At 45.3% G+C, this 26883-nt stretch overlaps 1 protein-coding gene across 2 annotated transcripts in view; it reads left to right on the top strand.

Moving 5' to 3' along the window:
* Window positions 1–26665, top strand: part of zeb1a (zinc finger E-box binding homeobox 1a) — a 60623-nt gene extending 33958 nt beyond the window's left edge. For both annotated transcript variants that reach the window (XM_075482775.1, XM_075482776.1), the window contains exons 2-8: window positions 4554–4733; window positions 14335–14487; window positions 15021–15223; window positions 15672–15798; window positions 16767–18562; window positions 18649–18808; window positions 22899–26665. In XM_075482775.1, coding sequence (XP_075338890.1) covers window positions 4554–4733; window positions 14335–14487; window positions 15021–15223; window positions 15672–15798; window positions 16767–18562; window positions 18649–18808; window positions 22899–23632 — 3353 coding nt within the window. In that variant the 3' untranslated portion in view covers window positions 23633–26665. The remainder of the gene's footprint in view (window positions 1–4553; window positions 4734–14334; window positions 14488–15020; window positions 15224–15671; window positions 15799–16766; window positions 18563–18648; window positions 18809–22898) is intronic.
* The last annotated feature ends 218 nt before the right edge of the window (window positions 26666–26883 follow it).

Raw genomic sequence — 26883 nt, 5'->3', positions numbered from 1 at the left:
AATCCCAAATAAAAAGCGTTCTCAGTCCTGTTCAGTGTGATGAGTGTTTGCTCAGCTGGATGTAATAATCATCGAGTCTCCGGTTAATAATTGATGGTGATGAATTATGGACTGTTTGTTAGTTGTCTTTAATGATTAAAACATGCAGAGCTGATTGATAATCGTCTGTGTTCACAAAGTGGTTTTTAGTTCTTCTTCTTGGTCAAAACTGACATGTATTAGCTGCTTTGCTCCGACTCGTAGGACATTTTGCCAGGCGTTGCATCCTGTGTGGCCGTCTAACTTTTACTGTAGCACCACCATGAGGTGGATGTTTTAAGTGTCGCTTATGAAAGTTTGAGCTGACATTCATGTTGCCCACGCGAGAATGCGGCTTGATTATTGAGACAACAACTATTTTAGCATGATTATTGGTAGATTTAAGCTGAACTAAACATGCCACAGGGAGTGAGTTTGGCCATATGTGGAGTAAACAAAGCGTGTGCCGGTCTTCTCTTCATCTCTGAAGAAGCACTGGACACAGAATAATATAATTACGATGAGCCCTGCTGATCACCTTCATTGCCGTGAGCCTTTCTCCCAGCGTGACGCTGCGCCTCAGCACAGCCTCACAGATCCACTAACGGGGCTCCTGAACTTGCCATTAAAGCCAGCGCAGCCCCGACGTGCCGTATGTGCACGCTGATAGTAGTCTATTTCCAGCCCGCCCACGCTCACTTTCCCTCCCCCACACGCCGCTGCACAACAGCTGACCTTTGACCCACATGGCAGACCATGTGGTCCAGCGAGGGTTGTGTTGTGGTGCGTCAGATCCACATGATTTCCTCTCCAGCATCACGTGTCCTCATGCGGGGTCTGGCGGTCGGATCATTTGCTGCTCGCTCTGAGCCGCTGTCTGTTTTCCTAAGGGAGCAGTTTGGAAAAATTAGTCCTGTCCTTAAAGCCTAAAAGCAGCTCGGCACACATCGATGTGAATGCTTGTAGTCTTCCTTAGCTCTACAGTAGAACTAGTGCCGTGTTAAATAGGTATTTGAGAGATAACAAAAAGAACAGTTATGTCAGGCTTATTACTCGCTGTCAGTTTGGGTCACAAAATGTGCTTGTGTGGGCAAATTAATTTGGGTTTTGAGAGGTGGAAGACGCCGCACCAAAAGTTAGTCTTTGACTCGGCCTGCCAAGAGTTTAGTGAATAAAGTAACGAGACAAGAGAGCACGGGCTAAAGTAATGTTTTATGACAGATCTCAGACTCCGAAAGCCAGGAGAACAAACAGAACAAACATAAGGTGGGAGTAATAATGATGAGGCCTGTTATGAAACAGATTCTTAATCAGTGAGATGGATGGCAGGAAGGGAGGAATGCTTTTGTCTAGACTTTCTTCTTCCTCTCCTCGCCGGCCTCCCTCTTTGCAGCCCTCCAGATGGAGAATTAACAGTTCACTTGACGTATTGTCATGATGATGTGGACAGGTCTCTCCGTCTCACTTGCTCCGACGCAATAACTCTAAAGTTTAACCGTCGTCTTCTCGTGTTTCCTCCTTCACTCACTGCTGCCCCCTGTCCATTGCCATGGTAACTGCCCTCTGCAACACGCAGGCATTATGAAGCTGCATCGTTTGCAGTCAGGACGCGTAGCCCTCAGCCCGCTTGTGTGCCATTCATCATTAAGATGTCTTATGATTGTGGAAAAACTGCGATTTGAAAGCTGCAGCAGTGCCCGTGCTTCTCAACATCGCAACAAGATACGAATGACTCCATTACCCAGAAGTCCTCCCAGTATAAAACAATCCGCACATCCAGTCCCCTGGTGAGGCTTGAAATAGAATCCAGTGGAGAAGGAGAGGAAGGAACGGAAAGAGTTCTGGTTGTTTTTACACTTTTTGCCTCCTCTTTCACATTTTCCTGATATTTCCCTCAGAGCTGAATTTTATTTGGGCAAAGAGGGGAATTAGTATTGTATCTAGCTGATGTTAACTAGTTCAGCACAGTTTTACACACAGATGACACTGAGGTCAGTAAATTTACATTGCTGTCACGTGTGTTCTTTAAGCGCTTTGACATGGGATGCAGCACACTGTCCAGAGAACTGGATAAACATGTTAGTGTAGGATGCTTTCATCAGAACTCATTTCCACGTGGAGCTCAGCTGGTGTCGCTTCCCTGCAGCCGGCGCCGTTAGGGGTACCAATGCAACAGGCCGCCTCTCTGATGTGTAGCTGTTTCCAGTGCAGAGCTTTCTATTAGTGGAACTGCCACAAGACGGCCTGCTTAATAAAGTGTCTGAATGAGACGTGTGCAGTTTTTTTGGTTTTCAGGAAGTCGCTGCCTGCAGCAGGGGTGCGTTCAAGGCGTCTGTCTGCAGTGCAGTATTAATCTGCATCTGGCCAAACCGCAGTAGTTCACTCAAATTACCACTTTGGTTTTTGGTCTAACTGTATAAACTGTACGGAGAAAAATATAAGCAGAGACTATGTAGCAGCTAAGCTAGCTAGTGTTAACAAAATGATTTTAGTGTTTTTTTTCCTTTTAAGCAGAGTGCTCTTTTGGGATGGTTAGAAAAAAAGCCTGAAAACAGCTGGTCTGCACCCTGTTTACATATGTGGGAGCTGTGTCATGTGCAGCCAGACTCTTTCAGTCTAATCAAACTCTGAGTCATAAATTGATCAGGTGACTTTCAGGAAGACGTTGCTATCCACGGGCTTTAAAGTGGTTATTTATGTTCGTTTCACAACTCATCAACACAGTTAACCAAGTTGACTGTTCTGGCAGGTGATAAAAGATCTTTAAAGAAGCCTAAAAAACTAAATGATCCTCCTGACAAACATTGTCTGGGTAGCCGAAGCCTAAAATATGGAAATATGCCCTTTAGGGCCCTTTATGGGACACAGAAAATCTGAAGTTTTCTCACTACCCTACCAATGAGTCCTGACCCCCAGCCTGAGAATCACAGTCTTAATCATCCAAATTAAACAAAAACAAAGACCTGGAATCAGTTTCTGTGTTGATTCCAGATGTGGGTAATGTTGTAAAAATAATTAATCTCCTTTTTTACCGACTCCCTTTGAGTTTGAAACGTTTGATGGGATTAAAAAAAGGGAAATTTGGGAGACTGTGAATAATGTTTATTGTTTTTGGTAGATTTTCTTTCCCTCCATCCTCTGCCTTGAAGTGTGTCGCACCAAACCACCTGCAAATAATTCAACTCCTCTTACTATATGACTTTATCACTCGCACAGCGACTCTTTGATTGATCCAGACATGCATTGACGTCAGCACACACACACACACACACACACACGCTCAGTCTGTCTGGAGCGGTGACAGAATTGTACCCAGAGCACTTCACATCATGCCTGACGGGGTCGATGGCGGAGCCGCCGCCTGCGTTGGTGTAACATGTATGATCAGGATGAGTGGAGTGTGTGTGTTTAGAGGTGAGTGACTGTCGTTACCTGAGCTACAAACGCACGGAGCTCGTGTGCACCTGTCACCTGCGAACAAGCAACCTCATTAAACGTCAGCAGCACCTTTGCTGCTACACATGTACAGCTTCCCTACAGAGAGCACACATACACACACACCTTCCTCACCTATTTGCACACATGCACACCTGCTGACACTGAAACAGCAATTAAAGCATAGTGCTCATCATCACCTAAAGCCCTGTTTAGCTCAATTTCTCCAGCAGCTACAACTTATGTGCAGACAACACACAGAAAACACACACGCGGGCGAACCAGCCCACAAGCTCCCATCAAGAGGTTGTGCCCCACAGACAAACTCACTGAAACACAGTGTGAAATAGATTCGCTTTCCGAGGCTGATAAACAAGTGATCATTTTCCCCTGCGTGTCTGAGGAGAGAGACGGTCTGTAACTCAAGTTCAGAGACTGATTGATTAGTTAGATTTATTTTTTTAGGCGTCACAACAGTTAGTCCCGCTTGCCATCACGTTTGGCAAAGAAAAGAATTATATCCTCATCTGAGAAGCTGGAGACACAATCAATCTGCCTTTGGGCTCATTGTTGCTACTCGAGCTGGTTTTCTGTGGAAAGATGAATTGAATTCCTATTTTCTACCTTTCAATATATTCTACAAATCTACTGATTTATTGTGAGCACTCTGAAACCTGGCCTGAAAGCCTGACAGTGATGTACTTGAACAAGACGCTTTTGATTGTAGCAGATGAAAGTTTAGATGCACAGTAGCTACAGATCATTTGCAAACTGTAATGTGCTTTCTGTTCCTTACCTCGGTTATCTTGGGAATTCCTTATCTTCTCTTTAAAAATCTATAAATCCAGCGTAGGCTTATTGATCACGGCAGGAAATACAAAACAAGCATCAAATATCACACATTTCCACTCTGAATTTGCCTTCAGATTGAAACGCACACAGACTTTGCAGCCTGTCGGGTTAAACATGTCATCTTTGCTGCCACCTTTTGTGAAACAGAGTGTCAGTTCCTCAGTTTTGTGGTTGAGAATACGTTTTTTTTCCCATTAAGTGGTATGGATCGCTTTATTCTAATGTCTTCTTCTCTGTTTTTTCTCCAGTGACAAACTTCAACAATGGCTTGGAGGCCAGTTCAGACTCTGATGACGAGGACAAGCTACATATTGTGGAGGAGGACAGTCTGCAGGAGCCTGATGCCACGGACGCTGATGGGACCACACTGCTGGACAGCCATGATGCCACCATAACAGTATTACCCCACAACGGCTCTTGGAACGGAGGTGAGGTGTCACGTGTTCAGCACAGGGAAAGTCTGGGTTTGGGTATGTAGGTTTGCAATGCAGCAGACTCAGCATCTGTAATGCATATTTATGTGTAGTAGGCAGAGGTGGGTAGAGCAGCCAAAAATTGTACTCAAGTAAAAGTACTGTTACTTCAGAATAATATGACTGAAGTAAAAGTAAAAAGTAGTCATCCAAATAATTACTTGAGTAAGAGTAAAAAAAGTGTTTGGTGAAAAAACTACTCAAGTACTGAGTAACTGTTGAGTAACGTCTAATTTATTTGTTACACAAGAATTCAATCAGACAGACAAAAATACTAAATAATCATCTTTAGGCAAATTAGAGTTCATCCAATTGATAAAATAGATTAAAATGAATGAATTAATTACAAAATAGCTTAAATTAAAATAATCCAGGTAAATTCAAGTACTTCAATAAAAAATAAAAGAGACTTAGGAAATGTTTAAAACATATGTCACCCATATGTAACCTAAAAAACAAACATTCATCTATCCACGGGGAAAAAAAGCTAATTTAGGAAACTTACCGCTACATGTTTCCTCAAGTTAGATGTTGAGTTTCTGCTGAAATGTGCGTTTGTTTTGGTTGACACAGAAGACACATAATGTAGCTGCTGTTTCTCACTCTTTGTAAGGTAAACATGCTTTCAGTATGAGGCCTCGTCTGCGTCTTCATTTCCGACACGGTCGGAAACACAGTGGTGGAACACAGTCAGGTGGTAGAGCCTTTGGCGGAAGTCTCTCTCTCTGTCAGAATAAAACATTAAAATGATGCGTACGCGGGGGGATAAAAATAATGAAGCGTAGAATACCAAAGAGGTAAGAAGAAAAGTAACCAGCTCATTGTAGCCTAATGTAGCGGAGTAAGAGGACAGTTTCTGCTGCACAAATCTACTCGAGTAAAAGTAAAAAGTATAGTGATTTAAAACTACTCCTAGAAGTATAATTTTTTCAAAAACATACTCAAGTAAATGTAACTCATTACTACCCACCTCTGGTAGTAGGACAACTCCAGACTGATGGGGGAGGTTTTTATTTACGTCAAAGAGCTGCGCAGCACAGCCAAATAAGTCAAACTTTTATTGTAACTGCAAAGATTTGGTCTCTGGTAATAAATCTATACATCTGGATAGAGACCTAAGGCTCGTTTAATTTATATCCATCACTGCTCCAAATGAAGCTTAAAGATATTTTGATAATTCTGCATGCCAGCTCACTGTGTCTGCACATGATGATGTGTCTGCCAGAGGCAGGCTCGTGTTTTAGTCTATAAAAGCTTCACTGGTTTGCCGATCACAATCGCAGTCGGGTTCATATTTTCACAACAGCAGAGAACCAAGGAGCAATCAGAGGGCAGAGAAATTCTACCGGTGAGAGCTTGCAAACGAGGAAGAATATGAAGCCGAGCGAAGGGAAAAGAAGGATGGAAAGTAAGCACATCTGAGGAATAGACCTGTCTCATTAATGCCTGCAGTAATGCATCTAGCTGGAAGTCATGCAGAGGTTTTCCTGTATTATCTCCGGCTGTCACACCCCGCAAGCTTTTAAAAAATCCTGTACATTCTCCAACCTGCCTTGTAATAACAGCTCTCTGCCCAAGAGGCTGTTCTTAAAAGGCAGTTCCTGCACCAAACACACCAGTCAGACCGTAAGCAACACCTCATTTGTTTTTTTTTCTTGTCTCCTTTTACTTTGAACTCACACTTTGGGGTTATAGCAGTTCAAGACTTATTTTACTTCCAAACTTACTCATCGTTTGCTGTGAGAGATCTATTCGAGGCAACCATTTACCAGCACGCAGCACAAAACGAACACAGCAGATGTTATTACTGAGCTGGAGCTCATGTAGAAGGGATGACCTGTGAAGTGAAATCAGAGGGAAACATGCTCCTACCGTCGTGTTTGTCACCCAAACACCCAAACTGAACTATGTGGGTGTGAGAGATGTGGCCGAATCTCATTTCAGACCCCCGTGGTCTCAAACACTTAGTGCTGTGAGATCAGGATGAGTGGAGTGTGTGTGTTTGTAGATGATGTACTGTGGTTACCTGGAAGACCGAATGCCAATCGGTTTGTTTGTGCGCGAGATGCAACAGCAGAGTCCAGATCCACTCAGTATCCGTCGCTCTATGTGACCCACCTAAACACCGACATCGCACCACTAACAAGATTTGTTTAGCACGCAATTAGCCAGCAGTACTGCTGATGGTTTAGAGCCCAGTCCTAAATAAATTGTTTATCTGTGTGCCGCTGCATTGCTCTCCCTTTGATCAGATAAGCTCATCCTCCGCTCAGCCTCAGGGAGTACCTCTGCCACGCCTACAGAGCCAGATGTTCGACCCTTTCTGTCAGTTTCAGGTCTGCCTGTAAAGCGCCACATCCTAAAAGCTAATTACACTACAACACAACCTCCCTCTCTTCCCCTTTGAATCACACCTTATTCTTTCTCTTCGTACTGATGAAACTCGCAGCCACACCATCGTTTCTGGTCATCTCCTTCCTGTGACTGGTGTCAGCCCGCCTTGATGGTCTCCCAAAACCATTTCGGTTAAATCCCATTTGAAGGCTGATGTCGTTCAGATGGTTAGCAGAGAAACTGGATAAGCTTTTTGTGCTTTTCCACATTTCCTTTCTAAACTGTTGCATTTGAAGTCTTTTGCTGAGCACTGACAGGTCAGGTGACTAACGTGGCTTATCTTGCTGGGAAACCTGGGTTCTGGTATTCACGCGGAAGCTGCTTTGACACGTTCGACCACTGTAAATGCGGTTCCTGAAGTAAGCGGCCTCCCTGGCAGGACAATGCACCCTGCCATTGTCAGGGCTCCAGACACCACACGACTCCCGCTGCGGTTGCACGTTCAAGCTCCAGTGGCTTAGTGTCAGGCTGCTGGTTTTATTGTTGTGGATTATCAGTTTATACACACCTTTTGTGTCTTTTAAATACAAACCTGTACAAGTTGTTCCGCAGCCACATTTGTTGAATTTGAGAGAATTATGACAGCTTTTATTTTCTTTTGAATAGTCAGACTACTATTTAAGACATTAGAAACTAACATTTTACATTTGAAATGCATGTTTTATTAACTTTTTCTATGGTAAACGATTGAAGTTATCGCCTGTAATTCCACCCACGCGCATGCTTTGTGGAGACAGGAGTGTTGACAGATGAATTAGTGAAACAATGATAATAGTATGCTGTAATGAGTTGCCTCATTAGCACTGCTGAGACGGTGTGGGACTGTGGGGAGTTGAGTCAGCTGCACCGCTTCTTGTTTATATTTCCAGACAGGTTGGTCTACATTGCAGGTCCACTTGTAGATGATTGCGTAGCAGGTTTAGCCACAAAGGACGTGTAGCATCTGCTTTATTAGACACTGTTTGACCTCAAGATGCATATCAATCCCTTTTGTCCTTCTCTGCACATATAGAGTTTCAGAAATCTCCCCAGATGCAGGAAGAGCAGACAGAAATAGTCTTTTTGTTTATATATATATGCATATACATTTTTTGTTTCACAGCATCCAAGAACTCTTTGCAGGTATCAATTTCAACCCCCAGATAGCTCCAGTAATTACCCCTGCCAGCACTCTTTGAAAAAAAGACACCTTAAAGCGCGAACAAAACCGCTGAAGTTCCACAGGAATGAGCAAGCAGAAGCAGAACTAGGTCTGCATTCACCAGCAGAGTTTGATTGGCTTGTGTTTGCACCGATTCTCTGTGCCCCTTCTAATCTTCAATTCCCCGCTAACACCTCAGCCTACGCAAGCATCTGCCCTTCATCTCAGCCGCAGTTAGTTACAGCCAAGCAGGAAATACTAAAACCATGGAGACGGCGAGAATGTGACACTTGGAGATATTGCTCTCGAGGCTCGTTTCATTGTTGCTGAATAAAGCCTTACATGGTGTGAGCGGTGCTCACGAGAGCAGCCCAGACTCATGCTTTGTTTCTCTCCCTCTGTCAGCCCAATCCTTTCTCCTCTGTGTACTCACGACAAATCTGAAGCAGTGATCCCTTTTCATTTTTCTACCAGGCTTTCCTCTGGTCTCTCCTGCCTTTTTTCCATCTGCAGATATCATTAACTATCAGTGGAGGTTTGCAAAGCTTGTTGTTCTTTTGCTTTACCATCACTAATTGAACGATTTGTCGCAAACTTTGTCAAGTTTATCCCCTAAATAACTTGGGCAGTTACAGTACAGTTATAGCTATTGGCCTGGCATCAGCTCACATCTATCGGCCACAACATTAAAACCAGGGACAGCCGATGTGACTAACAGTGATTATTTCGGTGCAACACACACCAACACGCCTCTCACTGTTTTCATTACAGTTGGAGCATGTAATTGCATGTTTCCAGTACCCACTGCAGCTGTGCTCCAGCCTGACAAGTGTTGCCCCCTCGGTGCTTCTCAAACATGACCAGGCTGCTGGGAACGGATCGATGAAGCCTGCGCAAAAGTACCTAAAACCTGGGTTTCAAAGGATTTCACGCAGACTGTTGTCCGTCTGTGGCAGCGCCCAGCTGTGCCAAATACTGACATTCATATATTTAAAGTTTACACATCCATTGTTCTCAGCAGGTGGCAAACAAACTGGAATAGAAATCTAACGTGTGCACCGTTTCTAACATGCTGAATGCACTCAGAGCTGGTTCTCTCTGCTTCCTGGTTCTAATCTCAGCCGGGCACTGATCATGTTAAGTTAATTGGTGATTCTAAATCAACCGTAGGGGTGAATTTGAGATATTTGTCTCTGTGTTGGTTCCCCAATAGTCCGGCGACCTGTCCAGGCTGTACCCCGATAGGCTCCAGCCCTCCCACAACCCTGAATAGGATGAAGTGGTCATAGACAATGGATGGGTGGATGAAAAGAACCTGTGATAATTGCATCAGTTTATTTTTTTTACTGTGTGACAGCGTGATTGGATTGACACGTCATTGTCTGGTTGTTTATTGCCAGCCTTTGTTTATCATATCTACAGATAAATGCAGAATGGGAACTGGTTGTTTTCAGTGTTGTTTGCAACATTTAAACCAGTCAAGTCAAGTTGCACATTGGGTATTGAGCAAAGAGAAATGATCCGTTTGTTGACTAGCTGTTTGGGTTGTCAGGTATTTTTATTGGTAATTATGTTGGAGAGTAATTGCATCGGCATTACTGGCTTAATTTAAATTAATCTGTGGCATTTAAGTGCATGTAAACACATAAAATGTCAATACAAGTGTTACAGAATGCATATATTCAGAAACATCCAAAATCTGTAAAGCTAAAGTCGGTCACGTGTTCTTTGGTGGTATTCAGGTCATTTTGTTTCAGCACATTACGAGTTAAACATGGTGTATTAGGAAGAGTCGAGTATAAAGAAGTGTGCAGCCTTACTGGCAGTAAAAAAGCAGTCTGTTAGAAAAACATTAACAAACCAGGAAGGAGTAACCGTTTTAGTATGTGGAGGAGCTCCGACGGTGTTGGAGGGAAGTCGTGGAAAAGTCATGAAATGCTGCCGTGCCGTTCGAGCCACAGCGGGAACGCTTCAAAGGCTCTGCCTGATGTTTTTGGATTGTCATGACTTTCACTTCTTTTTTCCCTGCCCGTCTGAGGAGAGAGGAGAGAGCAGGGAGAGCAGCTGGTGTTGAATCGGTCCTCTGGTGAGAGATTAGTGTGCGCTACTCCCCCTGCAGTCTGGGCCGCACTGCAGCTCCAATCCATCCTGCCTTATAAATTCACCATGGACTCACAGTGACAGGTCCTGGCAAGGTATCCGAATGTGGTGTGTGTGTGTGGATAGAGACTGCATGTGCCTGTGAATAACTCTCCTGGTGTGTGTGTGCTGATAAGTGAGTATGTATATGTGCGTGGACCACATGATTTCCTGTTTTCATTCCATTCTCATATTCCACATGTGTTGAGGGGTTCTGGTCGTCATTAGTGTGTCACTCTTTGCGAGGCTTTGAGTGTAACTGTAGAGTGTTGTGGGAAAATATGCAGAGAGGTGTAGGGAGGGAGGGAGGGAGGGAGCGAGGAGGAGTCAGGGAGGAGAGAGGAGGGAAGAGAAGCGAGTGAAGGAAGGAGGGAGATGAAATTTGACAGATGTGACAGAGGTGAGGAGTGTAGAGATGGAGGAAGAAGTTACTTGTTTACATGGAGGAAGAGCTTTAGAGGAAAGTCCCGATTTATAGCACAAGTAAGACGTCGATAATTTCAAGTCACTTCGATAATGTCCACATAGATGGTTTAGCTTTTTTCTCTTTCGGAAGAGCTGTAAATCACAACTAAAATCTATTAATCATGCTGTCAGCCGTCAGAAAGTGAACAACTATTCCCTCGGCTCTCACGCTGTGCCACGGTTCCTCGGCTTTTCTCGACATGCTGAGCAGAGGCAGCGTAAACCCCTGTCGGAGTTTTCAGAAAGCATGTCATGGTTGAGGAATCAGAGGAGTCACAGCAGCATCCAGGACGCCGTTTCTCATCATGCCAGCAGCTCTGCGACAAACACTTCCACCACCCTAACAAAGAGCACGTCTGCTCTCAGCATAGGGCGATGGATGCTTTGATATCTACGTGTTTATGACTCCAAGTCAGCAGGAAGTTGCACCTCCATGTGGAGTTGAGAATGCAAACACCTGCAGTCGGGCCCAGTGCTGGTTCTTTCAGTTTTATTCTCACATTTTCCCTGGAGACTGTTTTCAACAAGTTCAGAGCTCAATTAGGACTCAGGCCAACCCCCTTTAGCGCTACCCCTCTGTTATGCTGAGTTAATGCGTGCCTGTCTTTAAGGGATCAAGGAGTACTTCTCATCTGGTCTTTCATCTGGGGCTTCAGCTGCCCTGATAGATAAGGGAGATATTGGGATTTGCCTTAGACACTAAATGAACTCCTTTGGTTTCTTCCATTTAAAGAGATTTAATCCAAATAAAGGGTTAAAAGGCAGAGAGTGCTGAATACTCCACATGGACGGAACTGCTTTACAGGGAAAAAAAACAAATGAAAAAGTCAGATAAACAGAAATGAGGAGGAGGAGGGAAGTTGAAGGAATGAGTACAGAGCGGTAAAGAAAGAGGCCTGAAAGGTAGACTGAGAGCGTCTCAGAGAGAAATTTGGAAGGCTTTGGAGTGAGATCATGGGAAGCTAAGATCTGTGTGTTTAAAATGAGGCTGAACAGGGCTCGCTCGGGGCCCGCCTCTCCTTTATGAAGACACACACACAGAGTTGAGCGAAGACTGGGTCTTTCTTCTTTTTATGACTGCTTCTGTGATTGCAGATCCTGCAGACTAACACAGCTGCACCTGTCCCTGACACGGCTCAGCAGGAAGAGGCGTGGCCTTTGGCACCAGCCCTGCCTGCATTTCAAATGCTTGGTCTCCTTGGCAACACTGGCCATGGTTTCACCTCGCTGCTCGTTCTTATCAGTGTTTTCGTACACAGAAAGTGAAGTAGCGGCTCTTCCCCAGTTCAATTTAGTGCTGTTGTTGCAGACACCAGTTGGTAACAAACTGCAGATCTTATCCCGGCAGCAGGCATAAAGACAGCAGGTCTTCCCCCGAGGAGCGATGACATCCTCTTAGGAGCGATGAGCAACAAATGCTCTGTTGCCACTGATAAGAAAGTTTATTTAAACGGCACTTTCTTTTACAGTTTTTGATCAAGATCAACGGCGAGATTAAGAGAAAGAAAAGACAGAGACAGAAAAGCTTCGATAAAAGTCTCATTAATGAAGACGAGGAAGTCGTTTATGCCTTAGCTGGAGCCACATTCACCTTAAAGGCGCATCAGGGTTTTTCTCGTACTGATCAGGTAACGTAGGTTTAGGAAGAACTGAGGAGGCACGAAGGCTCGAAGAAAAATAATGTGTGCATTTGCACGTGTGGTCATGATGGAGGCTGAGAGCTGGGTGTAAGGACTCCCCCAACGACCCAAAAATCCAGTCCTGACTGCCTGTGCAACAGTCAAAACTGCCCGTCCAGCTCCACTGGGATCATGAAAGGGTGCATATTACAGTTGAGGGGTAAACGACATGTTGCGTTTGCCTTAAATTGTCACCGTGTAACCGGTATGAAACCTCTGCGTTGTGTTAAGGTTAGAACACCGCTGCTCTTTCGAAGGTCTTTATTTTCCTCCACCTTTCCTCACCAAACATCAGAAAAAAAGAGCCGCGATTACAACGACGCAAACATTAGCACAAATAAGTAAAACATGGAGCATACCTGACAAAATAAAATGCCAAATATAAACGACAACATGGGAACATCATAAAAAAGAGGAGTAGTTTAGGTGGGACCGTGTCTTTTGTCACAGATGTTGCTCCCCCATAAAAGAATGTACAGAAACCGAAAAAGAAAACAAAAGTTCCACCTGACTAATCTTATAAATGTCATAAAAACAATTAAAAACAATAATTTTGTGGAATTATTCAAGAGCCAAATTAACCCTTGTTACAACTGTAAAGCTTGATATATTCAAACAGGTTGTTGTTGTTGTGCCTCCTCTCATCACGGCTCTGTAAAAGTTCCAGCTTTGTTCTTCTTGTTTATGACGTAATCGTTTCAAAATGCATCAAGCGTAAAATTGTTTTTCTTTTCAAAAAACAGACATGTTTTACTTTGTAGTTGGTCCATTTAGGAGCTGGATAGCACCCACGTCTCGTACTTGAGCTTAATTTGACTAAAGAAAAGCGTCGGCTTTCATGAGGAGTTTTGGGAAGAGGACAGACTGTCAGTGTGAAACCACAGTCGCATCCCCGGGTCACTTTCCTCTGAAGTGCTGCATTTAAACCGAGCCAAGGGCTGTAATTATTCTTCGTACGACTTGTTTTCCTCCTCACAGAGGAAAACATGCTGCCTTTTGCACTGCAAACCAGCTGCTTCGACTGATTTCAAGCATCAGAAACAGATCTTATCAGGTCAGGTGCCGCAGTAACATAAGCTTCATGTCGCTGTACACAAGGATGTTAGTTAATTTCATACCAACAGGGATCATTTTGATCGTTTTCTGCAATAGTCAGAGGAGCAAGCTGGGATTTTAGTGGAATATTACAGTGTGGGGTCCTGAAAAAGTAACATTTGGTCCAGAGGAGTTATGTCGGCTTAATTGTTAAAGTGCTTTCTCCTGAAGTTCTTTTCAACTTTATAGTCTGAACGTGTGATCACATTCAATGACTTATTTAGAGAGTGTTTGACCTTTTTTTTTTTGGTAAACTTCATCCTACTTACTTAAACGTGACATCTAAATGTTTCTCACGGCCGATGGTGTGAAAACTGATTGCATGGAAGCACTGGGATTATAACAAACCGATCATTTAACTTCAGAAAAATCCAAAGAATTTCCACATCCTTTAGATAAAATGGTGTCTCTCCTTGTTCGAGTTAGAAAGCTGTTCAGGTAACACAGGGAATCATGATAAAGTCATGTGGCGCCCCCTAGTGGTGACGCTTCAAAATGCAGAAAATGAAGTGATGATTCAATTCTGTAAAGTCTACTTAACTAACTTTTATCGCGGATGTGTCTGAGGTTTGTAACCAAGCCGAGAAATAAGTGATGGGACGGGTGTTTTCTACTCCTTAACTTTGTGTGTCTGTGCTTTCAGTGAAGGAGGAGTGTATCTCAGAGGAAGAAGAGGAGGAGGTGAAGGATGCTCTAGTGGAGGAGATTCTCCAGCAGGGCGACACAGCCATCATTTATCCCGAAGCCCCGGAGGACGAGCAGAGTCCGGCAGAGACGGGAGGCGCTGACGAAAACGGTAACACACCCCCAGCCGGCTTCAGACCACGTCTGAATGCGGCTGTACTAATTCAGTTAGTGTGTACATTTAACTCATAAGAAAGTTTCTGTTACTTTCTGTATTATGCCATGATATTTCATGTCTGTTTTAATATTTTTTCTCTTAAATCCGTACTAAATTTGCTCTTCTTCCTGCTGACTAAAGGACAATGCGAGGCAAAGAGTCTGTAAACTTGATATGAGTGTGAATAACTGGCCTTAGAGATGGGAAGCTGCAAAGCTGATCACACACCAGGATAAGAGTCTCTCAGGTTTTCACATGACAGGAATATAGAAAAGGGAAAAGTGAGTCCCTTAAAGAGGGGGTTAATAAGGGATTTGTGTTATTAACCTTCTCACAGCTGTCCTCAGTGTGAATGCTTGTTGAAGGAGAGAGCTGAAGGTTCCATAAGCACACGAGAGGTGTGGGAGCACCACTGAAGTTCGTAGGCGGCTGAATCAGATGACAAATGGCAGATTGAGGCATCGTCCATCATGCTCTCTTCTCCGCAGGCACACCTGACTCCTTCTCCCAGTTGCACACTTGCCCATACTGCTCCCGGGGCTACAAGCGCAACGCTTCGCTGAAGGAACACATTAAGTATCGCCACGAGACCAGCGAGGACAACTACAGCTGCTCGCACTGCAGCTACACCTTCACCTACCGCTCCCAGCTGGAGAGGCACATGAATCACCACCGGGGCAGCAGGGAGCAGGTAACGCCTCACAGGCCAAAGGTGTAAACTGGCACGTTTTCACAGCCGCGCACCAGAGTGCGAGCGCAAGGAGCCCATGTTTTAACCGTGACCGGTTTCAGGGGGACTCGAGGGTTATCAAAGGGTCCGAAGTGAGCAAATTATCACCCCGATTCAGAGCCCTTCATCCAGTTGTCTGTGTCTTAGTGGGCCGTGGGTTCACTTGTGCATTTCTTTTTAAATGTCTGCAGGTTTTTCTTTAATACACCTGGATTGATAATTCCTCCAAAATCTCTCTCTGCAAAAGTAAATTTATTTTTAACCTTTTAGCTCCATTTATACTGAACAAAATTAGAATCTTTAGTATCACCTTTACCCCTTTATCCTATACATTTACTGAGCATTGATAAAAGAGCATAAGAGCATCTATACCAGCCACCAATAAGGACGTTTTTCTTTTCTTTCTCAGCATCACGTTTCCCAGTCGACAGGAGGATCGGGAGGAACAGGCGGTACTCGCAAGTTCAAGTGCAACGAGTGCTCCAAGGCCTTTAAATACAAACACCACCTGAAGGAGCACCTGCGCATTCACAGCGGTGAGTGCCTTACCACATGCATATCAATACACCTCACAGACAGTCCTAACACAACCTGAGCTGGGGCTTAAAACGGCGAGACACTCACTGGGGTTACATGGCACCGAAAGGATCGGATTATTGGCTAAATTACAATAAGAATGAGTTGAGCAAGGGTAATTCTCCTTGGATATATGGCAGTGAATGAATCGGATCAGAGGCACAAAGCGTGTCATACCCCGGTATGATAGGTAGCGCTGTACTCATTTCAACTGTTGCTAATAGAGCCACTTCCTGTTGACCTCTTCACCACCAACAACAACAACAACAACAAACTCAGGCATTGGAGAAAGATGGAGAACGAACAGCAAGATGAAGCTACGTCCCTCTACATTTGGTCTGTGATGAGCTGCTTGTTGCACAAACACGATGCACAACGGAGCATTCTCCATCGGGTTGTTTGTTTCTTTCTGACGGCGACAGCAACAGGAATATCGTCTCCTTTGACTTTCGGTTCACAACCCTGGGAAAAAACCTTGTGCATGTACAGAACGCAAAGTCTGATTCACCACGTGCTTCAGCGTCTACAAGCAGGTTTAATTTGACTTTCAACCGAGTTATCTCGGGGTCTTTATCCGATCCGATCCAACTTAATAACTCAGTCTTATTGTAATTTAGCCAATTATCTGATCCTTTCATTGCCATGTGACCCCACTGAGTGTTTGTAGCTGACCAATAGTTATCTCGTCCACACATTCATCCGGTTTGCTCGGTAGTTATGGTGTGAAAGTTGGAACGTTGATGTGACAGAGCAGCCTGGGATGATGAAGAAATCCCCTACAAAGAAATTTTGGTCGTTGGTTTGAGGGGGGCTTCTACATCGTACAGCTATCACTCCGATCTACGTATAAAAGCGACAGATCTGAACTGTGAAAGATTATTACTTCTGTTTGAAAGGTTGATGTCATTTCTCTCTCTGCCCCTTTCAGGTGAGAAACCGTACGAATGTTCAAATTGCAAGAAGCGATTCTCCCACTCAGGCTCCTACAGTTCCCACATCAGTAGCAAGAAGTGTGTTGGTGCTTCGCCCCCTAACGGCGTCACTCGAATTGCAATTAAGTCGCCATCCCCCACCGCGCAGACCAGGCCGGTTGCGATCGCTCCAGCCCGCATGATCCTTAAAGAGAAGACTGAGAGCAAACCCCTCCAGGAGCAGCTGCCTGTCACCCAGATCAAATCAGAACCCGTGGAGTACGAGTGCAAGCCTGTGATGGCGGCACCGGCGACTTCACCTGGGAGCAACGGAGTAGTGAACGGAGGGACGGCACAGCCGGCTGCAGCCCCAGCTGCGACCCTGCCTCAGGGCATGGCTATGGTCGTCCCAACGGTCGGCCTTATGTCGCCTGTGAGTATCAATCTAAATGACTTGCAGAATGTGCTGAAAGTGGCGATGGACGGAAATGTGCTCAGGCAGGTGCTGGGTTCAGCTAACGGGGTGGTGACGCAGGGGAAGCAGGGGATTGTAGTCCAGCAGCCACAGCAGCAGATCATCAGTCTGCCGGCCTTCGTGGATCACGACGGAACCACGAAAATCATCATCAACTACAGCATCAGCCCCGCGGCCGGCACCGCTGCCTCCGCCCAGCCCACATCGCTCGTTGTCAAAAATAACCCTCCCCCCACTCCCGCAGTCACGGCCGCCGCCGCCGCTGCAGTCACCACCCAGACGGATAAACCCCGAACCCCAGAGGTGGCCGACCTCACGATTGTCAAGAAAGAGCCACAATCAGAGCCCACAGAAGACATGGAGACGGAGACAACAACAGAGAAGGTAGTGGCGCCTATTAACTTGTCAGAATCCGCTCGGACGCCAAAACCCAGCGGCACCAGTACATGTTTACTCTGCGACGACTGTCCCGATTACCTGGAGGCGCTGCATCTCCTCCAACATCGCAAAGCGGCCAACGGGGAGGCCGTGGACTCTGCAGCCTTGGACCCCTCCTTCGCCGCTCTGCTGAGCGAGGCGGGGGTGACGCTGGAGGAGCCGCCTGTGGACGACCTCGTCTCGCTCCTCAAGACCTACTTTGCCTCCAATGCCAACCCCAGCGCGGCGGAGCTGAAGAAGATCTCAGAGTCCGTCAGCATTCCGGTGGAGGTGATTAGAAAGTGGTTTGTCAAGATGAACTCTGGGAAAAGGGTGGACAGATGCCACAAAGAGGCCAAGGCAGTTTCTAAAAAGACAAATTCCAGCTCAGAAGACAACTCAAATGAGATCGATGAAGAGGACGACGCGATGCAGGACGCGTACAACAAAGCCTTGTCAGACTCTGGTAGCGACTCCCCGTCTGACTCACCCAGCCTCAACAACGGGGATCTTGTTATTGTTAAAAGTGAGCCGGAGGACCCGGAGGCGTTGGACTCCCAGGCCGAGCCCCTGGACCTCTCCCTTCCCAAACATATGACAGCAGCATCTGAAAAGAAAACCACGGCGCCTCCCACCAAGCAGCAGGAGCAGCCTCTGAACCTGACCTGCCTCAGGAAGGAGCAGCTCGACGGTCGAACCATCTACGTCACCACACCTCAGACCGGAAGCCCTGTCAACATCGTCACTGCCGCACAGCTGCCCACCTTGGTGGCCATTGCTAGTCAGGGTACGGTGGGCTGCCTCAGTGCCATCAACACCACCACAAAGCGCACCATCCTCATCCCCCAGCTCACCTACACCTACGCCACTACAGCCGGCAACGCCACTGGAGCCAAGACTGTTGTTCTCAATGGCCATAAGGTTGGTTGTGTTGCCATTTCTAACGTTTCGTGCCCAAATGATATGTTCTCTTTAGGCATTAAGACAGTTTAATGTCTGTAACGCAGGAGAACCGTTCAGAGAGCAGCTCTGACAGTGTTCCCACCTCCGAGGAGCAGAACGAAGCGAAGAAGCGGCGGCTGGAAAATGGCGTGTATCCCTGTGATCTGTGCTCCAAGGTCTTCCAGAAGGGCAGCTCCCTGCTCAGGCACAAATATGAACACACAGGTATGGCTTGATGTGGAAACTTTGATATTTTAAAATGTCACTTTATATCCAAAGACCTGCAGAGGTTTTAGGTTTTGTTAAGGTGCCAAAAGGTACCTCAGGTTTACTCATGATTTGACGTGTGACATCATTTCTCATTAAATGCGTTGCAATCTAACTTTTACGGGACATCTGGCCTGTAAAATGACCAGCTCGAAAATGGCACGAATGGAGACGTAACTGCTGTGGCGAGTTAAAAAGGACATCCTGCCTGCAGCTCCACGTAGGGACACTTTGGGATGTGGTTTCATTAATGTCTGCTGGCAGTTACCTGTGCACCGCACCACTGTGCACAGGTGTGCTGGTTAGGGATGACATCATCAATGCAAACACAAATTACACTCCTTGGCGCGGTTCTTGTGACGCATCAGCTTTGTTAAAGGGATAGTTCGCCTCTTTTGACATGAAGCTGTATGACATTCCATACTTGCAATATCATTTATGAACATTTTCTTACCCCCCGCTGCATTCTGTGGGCTTAGTTCCAGCCTCATTTTGGCGTCGACGAAAGTAGTCCGGCTAGTTGGCTGGGGCCACAAAAATAAAGCGTTTTGCTTCTCAAAACAATATGTGTTCCAAAGAGTAATACATTTGCATCACAAAATCGTTCTCCAGGAAAAAGTCAGACCTCACAATCGCTTGGCACTATTTTCTCTCCCTAAAGCCTCTAGCATGGTTCCCGCGTCTGCTAGCGCGAGCGGTGTTGATGACGTCACGATTTCGTGTCGGCTATATACGGTGGCGCATGCCGTTGCGCCAGTAGTTGCAATTTTCTCCGTCACAGAAGAGTCGCTGCTATGTGAAGGTTACCGCTACTCTACAAAGTGGAGAAGAAAAGAATGCCTCTGTCAAGAGCAGGAACACTGTCATTACTGATGCTGCTGCAGTAACTGGAAGATGAAATGCTTCGTCTGTTTCTGTGTTTCACGAAGTTCGTGACAATTCAGTCAATAGAGGTGAAGGTCTGAAGCCCCCAGTATCACCACTTGGAGTCTCTGCCCTCTTCTTTGCCTTCAAGCATCTGTCCCGTAGCTTCTTCCATACATTCTTACAGAACTCTCCCTCTTTCCCCAAAGTTCTGCCCATCTCTGTGCACGAGTTTTGGGAGTTTACGTTGGTCCCTGTGCTGTTTCGCTGCAGTTTCGTACAGCTGCCCGTACAAACGCACCTCCTGACTGAGCCTGGTCTCACATTGGTCCATCCGGTTTGCCGACTGGTGCACGACAACGCGCTGCGCCGTCTTTTCGAGGCAAGCGCCAGGCCTGAAACGTCATTTTGACGTCACGGGTCAGCTGCGCCGTGAGCTACACATCAACTGTAAATCCAGCTTTAGTATCACTGCGCGCTGCCGCCAGCTGCGCCCGTTTCACGGTGTAGACCGTGCAGACCGTGCAGTCCCCTGCTTCCGAGCAGTTGTAGTAAATATGAGGGATGGTTGCCGAGCCGATGTGGAGATGAGTGATGAAGAACTCTGCTGACACGGACTTTGTCGAACATAGAAACCCTTATTGCAGTCATCAGGTCCGTCTCGAATTTACAGAAAAGATGCATCAAGTCTGGAGAGAGAGTAGCTCAATTGGTGCGATTGGAAGCCTCTCTGATTTTTCAGGGGGGGAATCTTATTTTATGGAATGTCAAGGTCCTTTATTCTCCAGGCATCCAGTCAAAAGACAATGTCCATGGACCACATGCTTTTGGAATGTATTTTTCCTCCGAACCTCCTTATTTGACTATATGTTATCTCTAGTTGAAACACGTGCACTCCGTGGCCCGTACGGGGCCGTACCCAGCGGATATGTACCCAGAAAAAGGCCTTTCTCCACTGTCTTGAGTATCAGACACCTCACAGTAAACACCGTGAAACAGGCGCGGCAGGCGGCAGCGCGCAGTGATACGAAGGGAGAGAAAATAGCGCCTTATCTTCCATTAAAGCTGCAGTCTGCAACTCTTTTTCAACCATAATGCCTGGAACTGTCCGGGGATTCTGAAAGTAGTACATTAAATACCCCAATACAAAAAAAAATGAGTTCTCTAGGTCCCCTATATGTCCCGCTAGGTCCCTCCAAAGCCAGCAGGTTTGTTTACAAAATTGCAGCCCGGACCGGTAAAAGGTAACCAATCAGGTTATGAGCTGGGCTCTGCTGCCTGTCAATCACCGATTGTGCACGCGCGATACAAGGTAGGCTCGTCCCCACGCTTATTTATCTAGACTATTGAACTTCATTACGGGCTAGTCTACTTACTGTGTCTTCCATGATCGCAAATGACAGGTGAGTTGATGAATGAGGAGTCGTGTGGGTGCATCTGGCGTGCACGTAGACGTGCACGAGTTCTCATGTGTTTTGAAGGGGCGGGACAGGAAGTTGAATAACTTTTTATTTTTCGGTTAAAAATAAGCATTTCTTGCATTTTGCGACTACGGAGGTCACCGTTTTCAACTTCAAGCGTTCTGATAGATCATGTAAACTCTTAAAATGCCCAAAAGTAGGACTTTACGTATGACAACAACAAATCCTGCAGACTGCAGCTTTAAAGGTGGGGTAGGGGTTCTTTTTCTGGAGCATTTTTTTACATATTGCTTGAAATACTCTTCACACCCCCATTGCAACCAATTAGAGGCCTGCGCGGGACAGAATTTTCAGTCCCGCTCCCGCAAAAAGATAGGATTTTTAGTCCCGCTCCCGCCCGCACCTGTCATATTTGGTCCCGCTCCCGCCCGCAATTCCCGCATGATTCAGACATTCGCGTTACTTCTCACGGACGTTCTTGTCATTGGCTTGAGGAAAGAAACATGATCTTAGCTGCGCACACCACTGTCCGATCCTTCACGTGGGGCACAGGAGCGCATGGCACAAGCAGCTGAGGCTTTACACCAATAAGCCTACCCAACATACCTACCAAAATCTACCGTGAATATTAAGAATAATACATTGTACATATGTTATATGCCACTCCTCACATTTCCATTCTTGGAAGTAAAAGTATATATTTTTAGTATATGATTTTAAACAGCGTGATGGAGCCCCGCGCCCTACTTTGAGTGGATTTGAGCATAAATATCTAAGCCTACTACAGCTCACGTTACATTGATTTAAATGCAAACAAGTGGAATGAAAACAATATGTGTTATTAATTACCCTACCTTTTCTAAACCCAGAATGTTGAAAATGTAACATGTAATCCAATTATTATTTAAGTAGGTTAACCATGCCCTGTCCCTCGTCGTTGTGCAATGCGCATCTCCTGAATAAAAGGAGAGATGGATCGCGCTTTTGAACTTCTTTTAGTTAGGCTTTATTTCTTCTCAGTTGTTTTCAGCAGCAGGAGATCATTATAGCTTTTATATTAAACACGTTTTTAGTTTGCGGGACTAAAGCTTATCACCGCTCCCGCCCGCTCCCGCACTGGGCTGAGCTTTCAAAATGTGTCCAGCGCCGCACTGCTTTGCGTTGGGTCCCGCGGGACTCCCGCGGGAGTGCAGGGCTCTACAACCAATTAATTAAAAGTTTTGACACAAAAATGAAAAGTTTTAGTGGCCTCTAGAACGTACAATCCAGGAACAACACTATCCAATCATACTGAACGGACCGTTAACGATGATTGGATACTGATGCGTCTATCAAACTGCAATCTGCCCCTCCCTCCCCCTCCTTCCCCCTGTGCGCCGCGCGTACCCTTCTTCATGAACGAATGACGCGCCCAGAAGCTTGGCAGGAAGCTAAACTAGAGCCAGCTTGGCTAGCACCTAGCATTATTAAAGGTATAGTTAGCATATACTAAATACTAAATAGGGCAATGATCGATGCTTGCTGTCAGAACAGCGCTCGTGCACCTTTGTGCTCGTGAACAAGCGTTGTGCGTTCATGTACTCCAGAGGCGTGGCTTCGGGGTGAAAGTCTGAAGAAATGGGTTGGGACTTTTGACCTGTGTATTTTGCTTCGCTGGACTCAAAATCCAGGATCTCCTACCCTACCTTTAAGTCCTGAAATGACTTTGAATGAATGTTTAGTTTGAGTGAACATTTCCCACTCTGTCTGTCTGTTTCCTGCAGGAAAACGGCCCCATGAATGCAGCATCTGTAATAAGGCTTTCAAACACAAACACCACCTGATCGAACACTCGAGGCTGCACTCTGGCGAGAAACCCTACCAGTGCGACAAGTGCGGGAAGCGCTTCTCCCACTCGGGCTCGTACTCCCAGCACATGAACCACCGCTACTCCTACTGCAAGAAGGACGGGTCGACCCCGGGCGCAGCCTTGGGCTCGCGCAGGGTTCAGCTGGATCTCGGCAGCCCCGGCACCGGGCCGCAGTCGGACAGCCGGACCACGACCCCGCCCTCCCAAATGGACTCTGACGAGAGGGAGAGCGAGGTGGAGGAGGACGAGGACGACGAGGCTATGTGCATGGATGACATCCGGGTGGTGCAGGTGGACGACGGCGAGTGCGAGATCTACGAGGGGAATTTCGATGATGACGAAGAGGAGGAGGAGGAGGAGGAGGAGGCATTGCCCGAGGAGGAGGCATTGCCCGAGGAGGAGACGACCGCAGACGAGGAGACCGAAGGAGGGAGGGAGGAGGATGAGTTTGCTTGTGATGTCGTCGAAGTGGAGCTGGGGGAAGACCACATGGTGGACAACACGTTGGAGCAAAGAACCGAAGAAAAGGAGGAGTCGGCAGGTGCTGAAGCGGAGAAAACGGCAGACTGTGAAGCAGATCCAGACAAAAGCATCAGGGAGGGTTCGGACGGCACCGAACCAGCAGAGGAAGGAGTAACAAACGAATAAAGTGAACGGATTTCTTCAGGACGGTTCACACGCATCAGTCATCAAAGTTACTTTAGACAAAAACCGCACCTGAAGCGAGTCTCGGAAGTTGCCTAATTTTAACGGTCCACTACTGTGTACAAAAACCCAGGTGTGCCTGAACTTCAAAGAGAAAAACAAGACATAGACTTTTTATTTGTGAAAATGAAATATCAGTGTTTAAACCTGTTTATAGAAGTACAGATTTTGAAGTAGAAGCCACCCATCAACTTCTTAGACTTGTTACTGAGACATCCCAGGACGTTTTGTTTGGTTTCATTCAGCCAGTCAGTGTTACTAATCTTTGTCTTGTTTGAAAACATTTTAACCTGTAAAGATGAGAAAGATTTCTATACCTTTTTATTGCCAATGAAGTTTCCTAAATCAGTATTTTATTGAGTTCTACGAACAAAAACCTCTGCACTACAGTATTCCTGGTTTACCTATGGATACATGCCTCATGCATTGTATGCCCTTCAGTGTTATATATGTACACTAGCTAGCAGGACATTGTTTGTGTTAGTATTAGTCTGTGCTAGCTAGCATTACTTTTGTTTTCAGTTTGACTGTTAGCCTTAAGGAAAACAAAGTATTCCTGGGGAGGGTTGTGGGCGGGACGGGGAGTCCGGGATGAGAATGCGGCTTCTTTACGCCATAACCAAATTTGTCCTATCAGGGAAGGTAGAGTCACAACCTCAGAGCCAGCATCCGGCGCCTTTGTTTTGCAACCTAGCACAGCCTGCAGGGGCGGAGTCTCCAGAACGGACTCCGACCTCCAGGCTCAGCCTCGGCTCCAAAACACACGCGCTTTATCTTTTCAAGCTTCTCCTTGTTTTGGTTGACTTTAGTTCTCAGTCAGTGTTTCAGTATTATTAGCTTATCTATGAAGTCAAACTGTACGTGAAGGATCGGGGCTGTTCCCCTGCTCCACCCCAATGCCTCCAGCCTTATGCAAGACCTGTGTGCTGTTTAAAGTGCCATTGAACAGTGTTATTATTTCTTCTTCACACATGTAGCCAGTATTATGTCCCTCTGTTACTTACACAGGACCCATGTTGACTAATGTTTGTTGACTTGCACAGAACAGCAAATTTGTCACCGTTGAAAGACCGTTGAAGTAAATCTGAGGCCTGTTTTTTTGGAGGAAAAACTAGAAAATATTCAGCATGAGTCTAAATGTAATCAATCTGCAGAGTTGTCTCTCTTGTGATCAGTTTACACTGATGTGGAAAAGAGAAAAACTGCAAATTCTCACAAAGGAAGAGCTAAAACCGGACAAAATTTTGCTTTTTTTGCTTGAAAAATAACTGAAACAAACATCCAGTTGCATTTTGTCGGCTGTCAGATCGATTAACCGGCCGGTTTAACCCATTCGGACGGATGCAACACGCAGTACACCTGCTTATACCTTTAAAGCCCGATGCAGCACGAGTGCCGCTTCACTTTCAAGACACGCGATCAAAGATATTTGAAAATGTATCGCTAATCATAACGTAAATGCTCTTGGAAACATAGACGTGTGACTCATCTCCTCCACCCTTCTACTAACTAGCCAAAAATTGAGACTACAGGCTCCAGAAGCGAGGATGTTTCAGCGTATGCTTTTTCCAGAAGCATTCGTCCTACCTTATAAACTGAATTTAAGATAAATGCATATGTTGTCAAAACATTTAATGACCAATTGACTAAAATCACGAAGTACAGCGACCTGCTCTGACCAAACAGTGGTTAAGTGCTGCAGCCGCATCATTCTTTAATGAGAAGCACACAAACATTGCACCTATTTTAAAGGGAACATCTTGCATCCAGTCTTAATGGGTGGAGCTAAACAGGCCCAGAAACTCAACAGCATCCAGTATCTTTGTACATTGTAAAAGTCGCAACTTTTGAAGCACAGAAATGTGTTCAAAGAGTTTTCCTGTGGATTTAAATAAATAAAAATGCCTTGAAAACCTTGAGATTATCGGTTTAACATGTGGAGTTGTTAGTGTTTACTGCCCTCAGTACACAGTGAGGGCTTTAGCTCTCGACCTTCCCCTGCCGGTTTGGTTCGGGAAGAGATAAAACTGACACAATCCCGATGAAGTGAAAAGAAAAACGTGGAACTTCGGCCACATTTGTGCACTTGTTCTCAATCAGTTTGGAATAAGAGATGAAATCGTGACAAGCTGTCCCGCACTTCAGGTAACAAGCGTTAGTGAATGTGGTTTCTGAAGAGTTTTAGTTTTACCGAACAGTGTTGATAGTGTGAGTCTTTGATTTTTTTTTTTTTTTTTTAATGTTCCGTGTGTCCTCTGTATGTTTTTGTCAACAATGGCAGTATTAGAACCCTTTTCACAGAAAAAAAAGACAAAAAAATTAATTCCTGTTTAGTTTTTAGAAAACTTTTTTATATTTATGTGTCTTATTTTTATATTTTCTTTTATGGTTATTTATTACACATTGTAGTGTACATTACTGTAGTTTGAATTGATACAATAATATATTTTAGTATGAAAAATAATCTCGAGACATACAAAAGGTCCCAAAATGTGGTTCTGGGAGCTGTTTGTTTTAACAAAACAACTACAAAAAAACGAAAGAATGAATAAATAAATAAAAAAAAAGAATAAACATGTATTCTGTCGACTTGACTTCTGTTTTAAGCTAAAAAAAAAGGAATGAAGTGAGAAATAGAAACTGTTACATGTGCATCCGCTCTTTGCGTCGTTATAAAGCTACTGAAATCTAAAACTCTGTGACGTTAAAAGCATGAGTCGTCGCCGTTTTAATGAAGGATCTTGTTATGAAATGAAGTCGTTACTCCTCCCTTTTTACTTTTTGAAGCCAAATTTGCATCGTCCCGTCGCCCTGTCTTCTGTTCTGTGCCAACTTGTTCCATTGTACTGTTGAAGGCTGCATAATGTATGTCTATACACACACCCTTTGTAAATCCACTGTCTTTTTTTTGTATTGTTTTTATCTTAGTTTGCTCCATTTTTATGACTCCCCATCACAATAAAATGTAAGACAGCAGCTCCGAGTGGCTTTATTTGATGCAGTCTCTCTCTTGTCTCTCCGTGCCGGAATAGAAATGTACTTTTTCAGAGTTGTTCTGGCAGATTTAACGAGCAGCGAGTCTGTAACAGCTCTGATCTGATTGGATCTGAAGTGCTCAGACCAGACATGACTCGAGTCAGAAGGCTTTTCATCAGTCTCTTCCCTCCTGCTGTGGCTTCTCCAATCAATAAAAG

The sequence above is a fragment of the Odontesthes bonariensis genome, chromosome 14 (genome assembly GCF_027942865.1).
Source record: "Odontesthes bonariensis isolate fOdoBon6 chromosome 14, fOdoBon6.hap1, whole genome shotgun sequence".
Taxonomy (NCBI): Eukaryota; Metazoa; Chordata; class Actinopteri; order Atheriniformes; family Atherinopsidae; genus Odontesthes; species Odontesthes bonariensis.
Note: the sequence above shows the minus strand (reverse complement) of the source record. Positions and strands in the feature narration are given on the sequence as shown.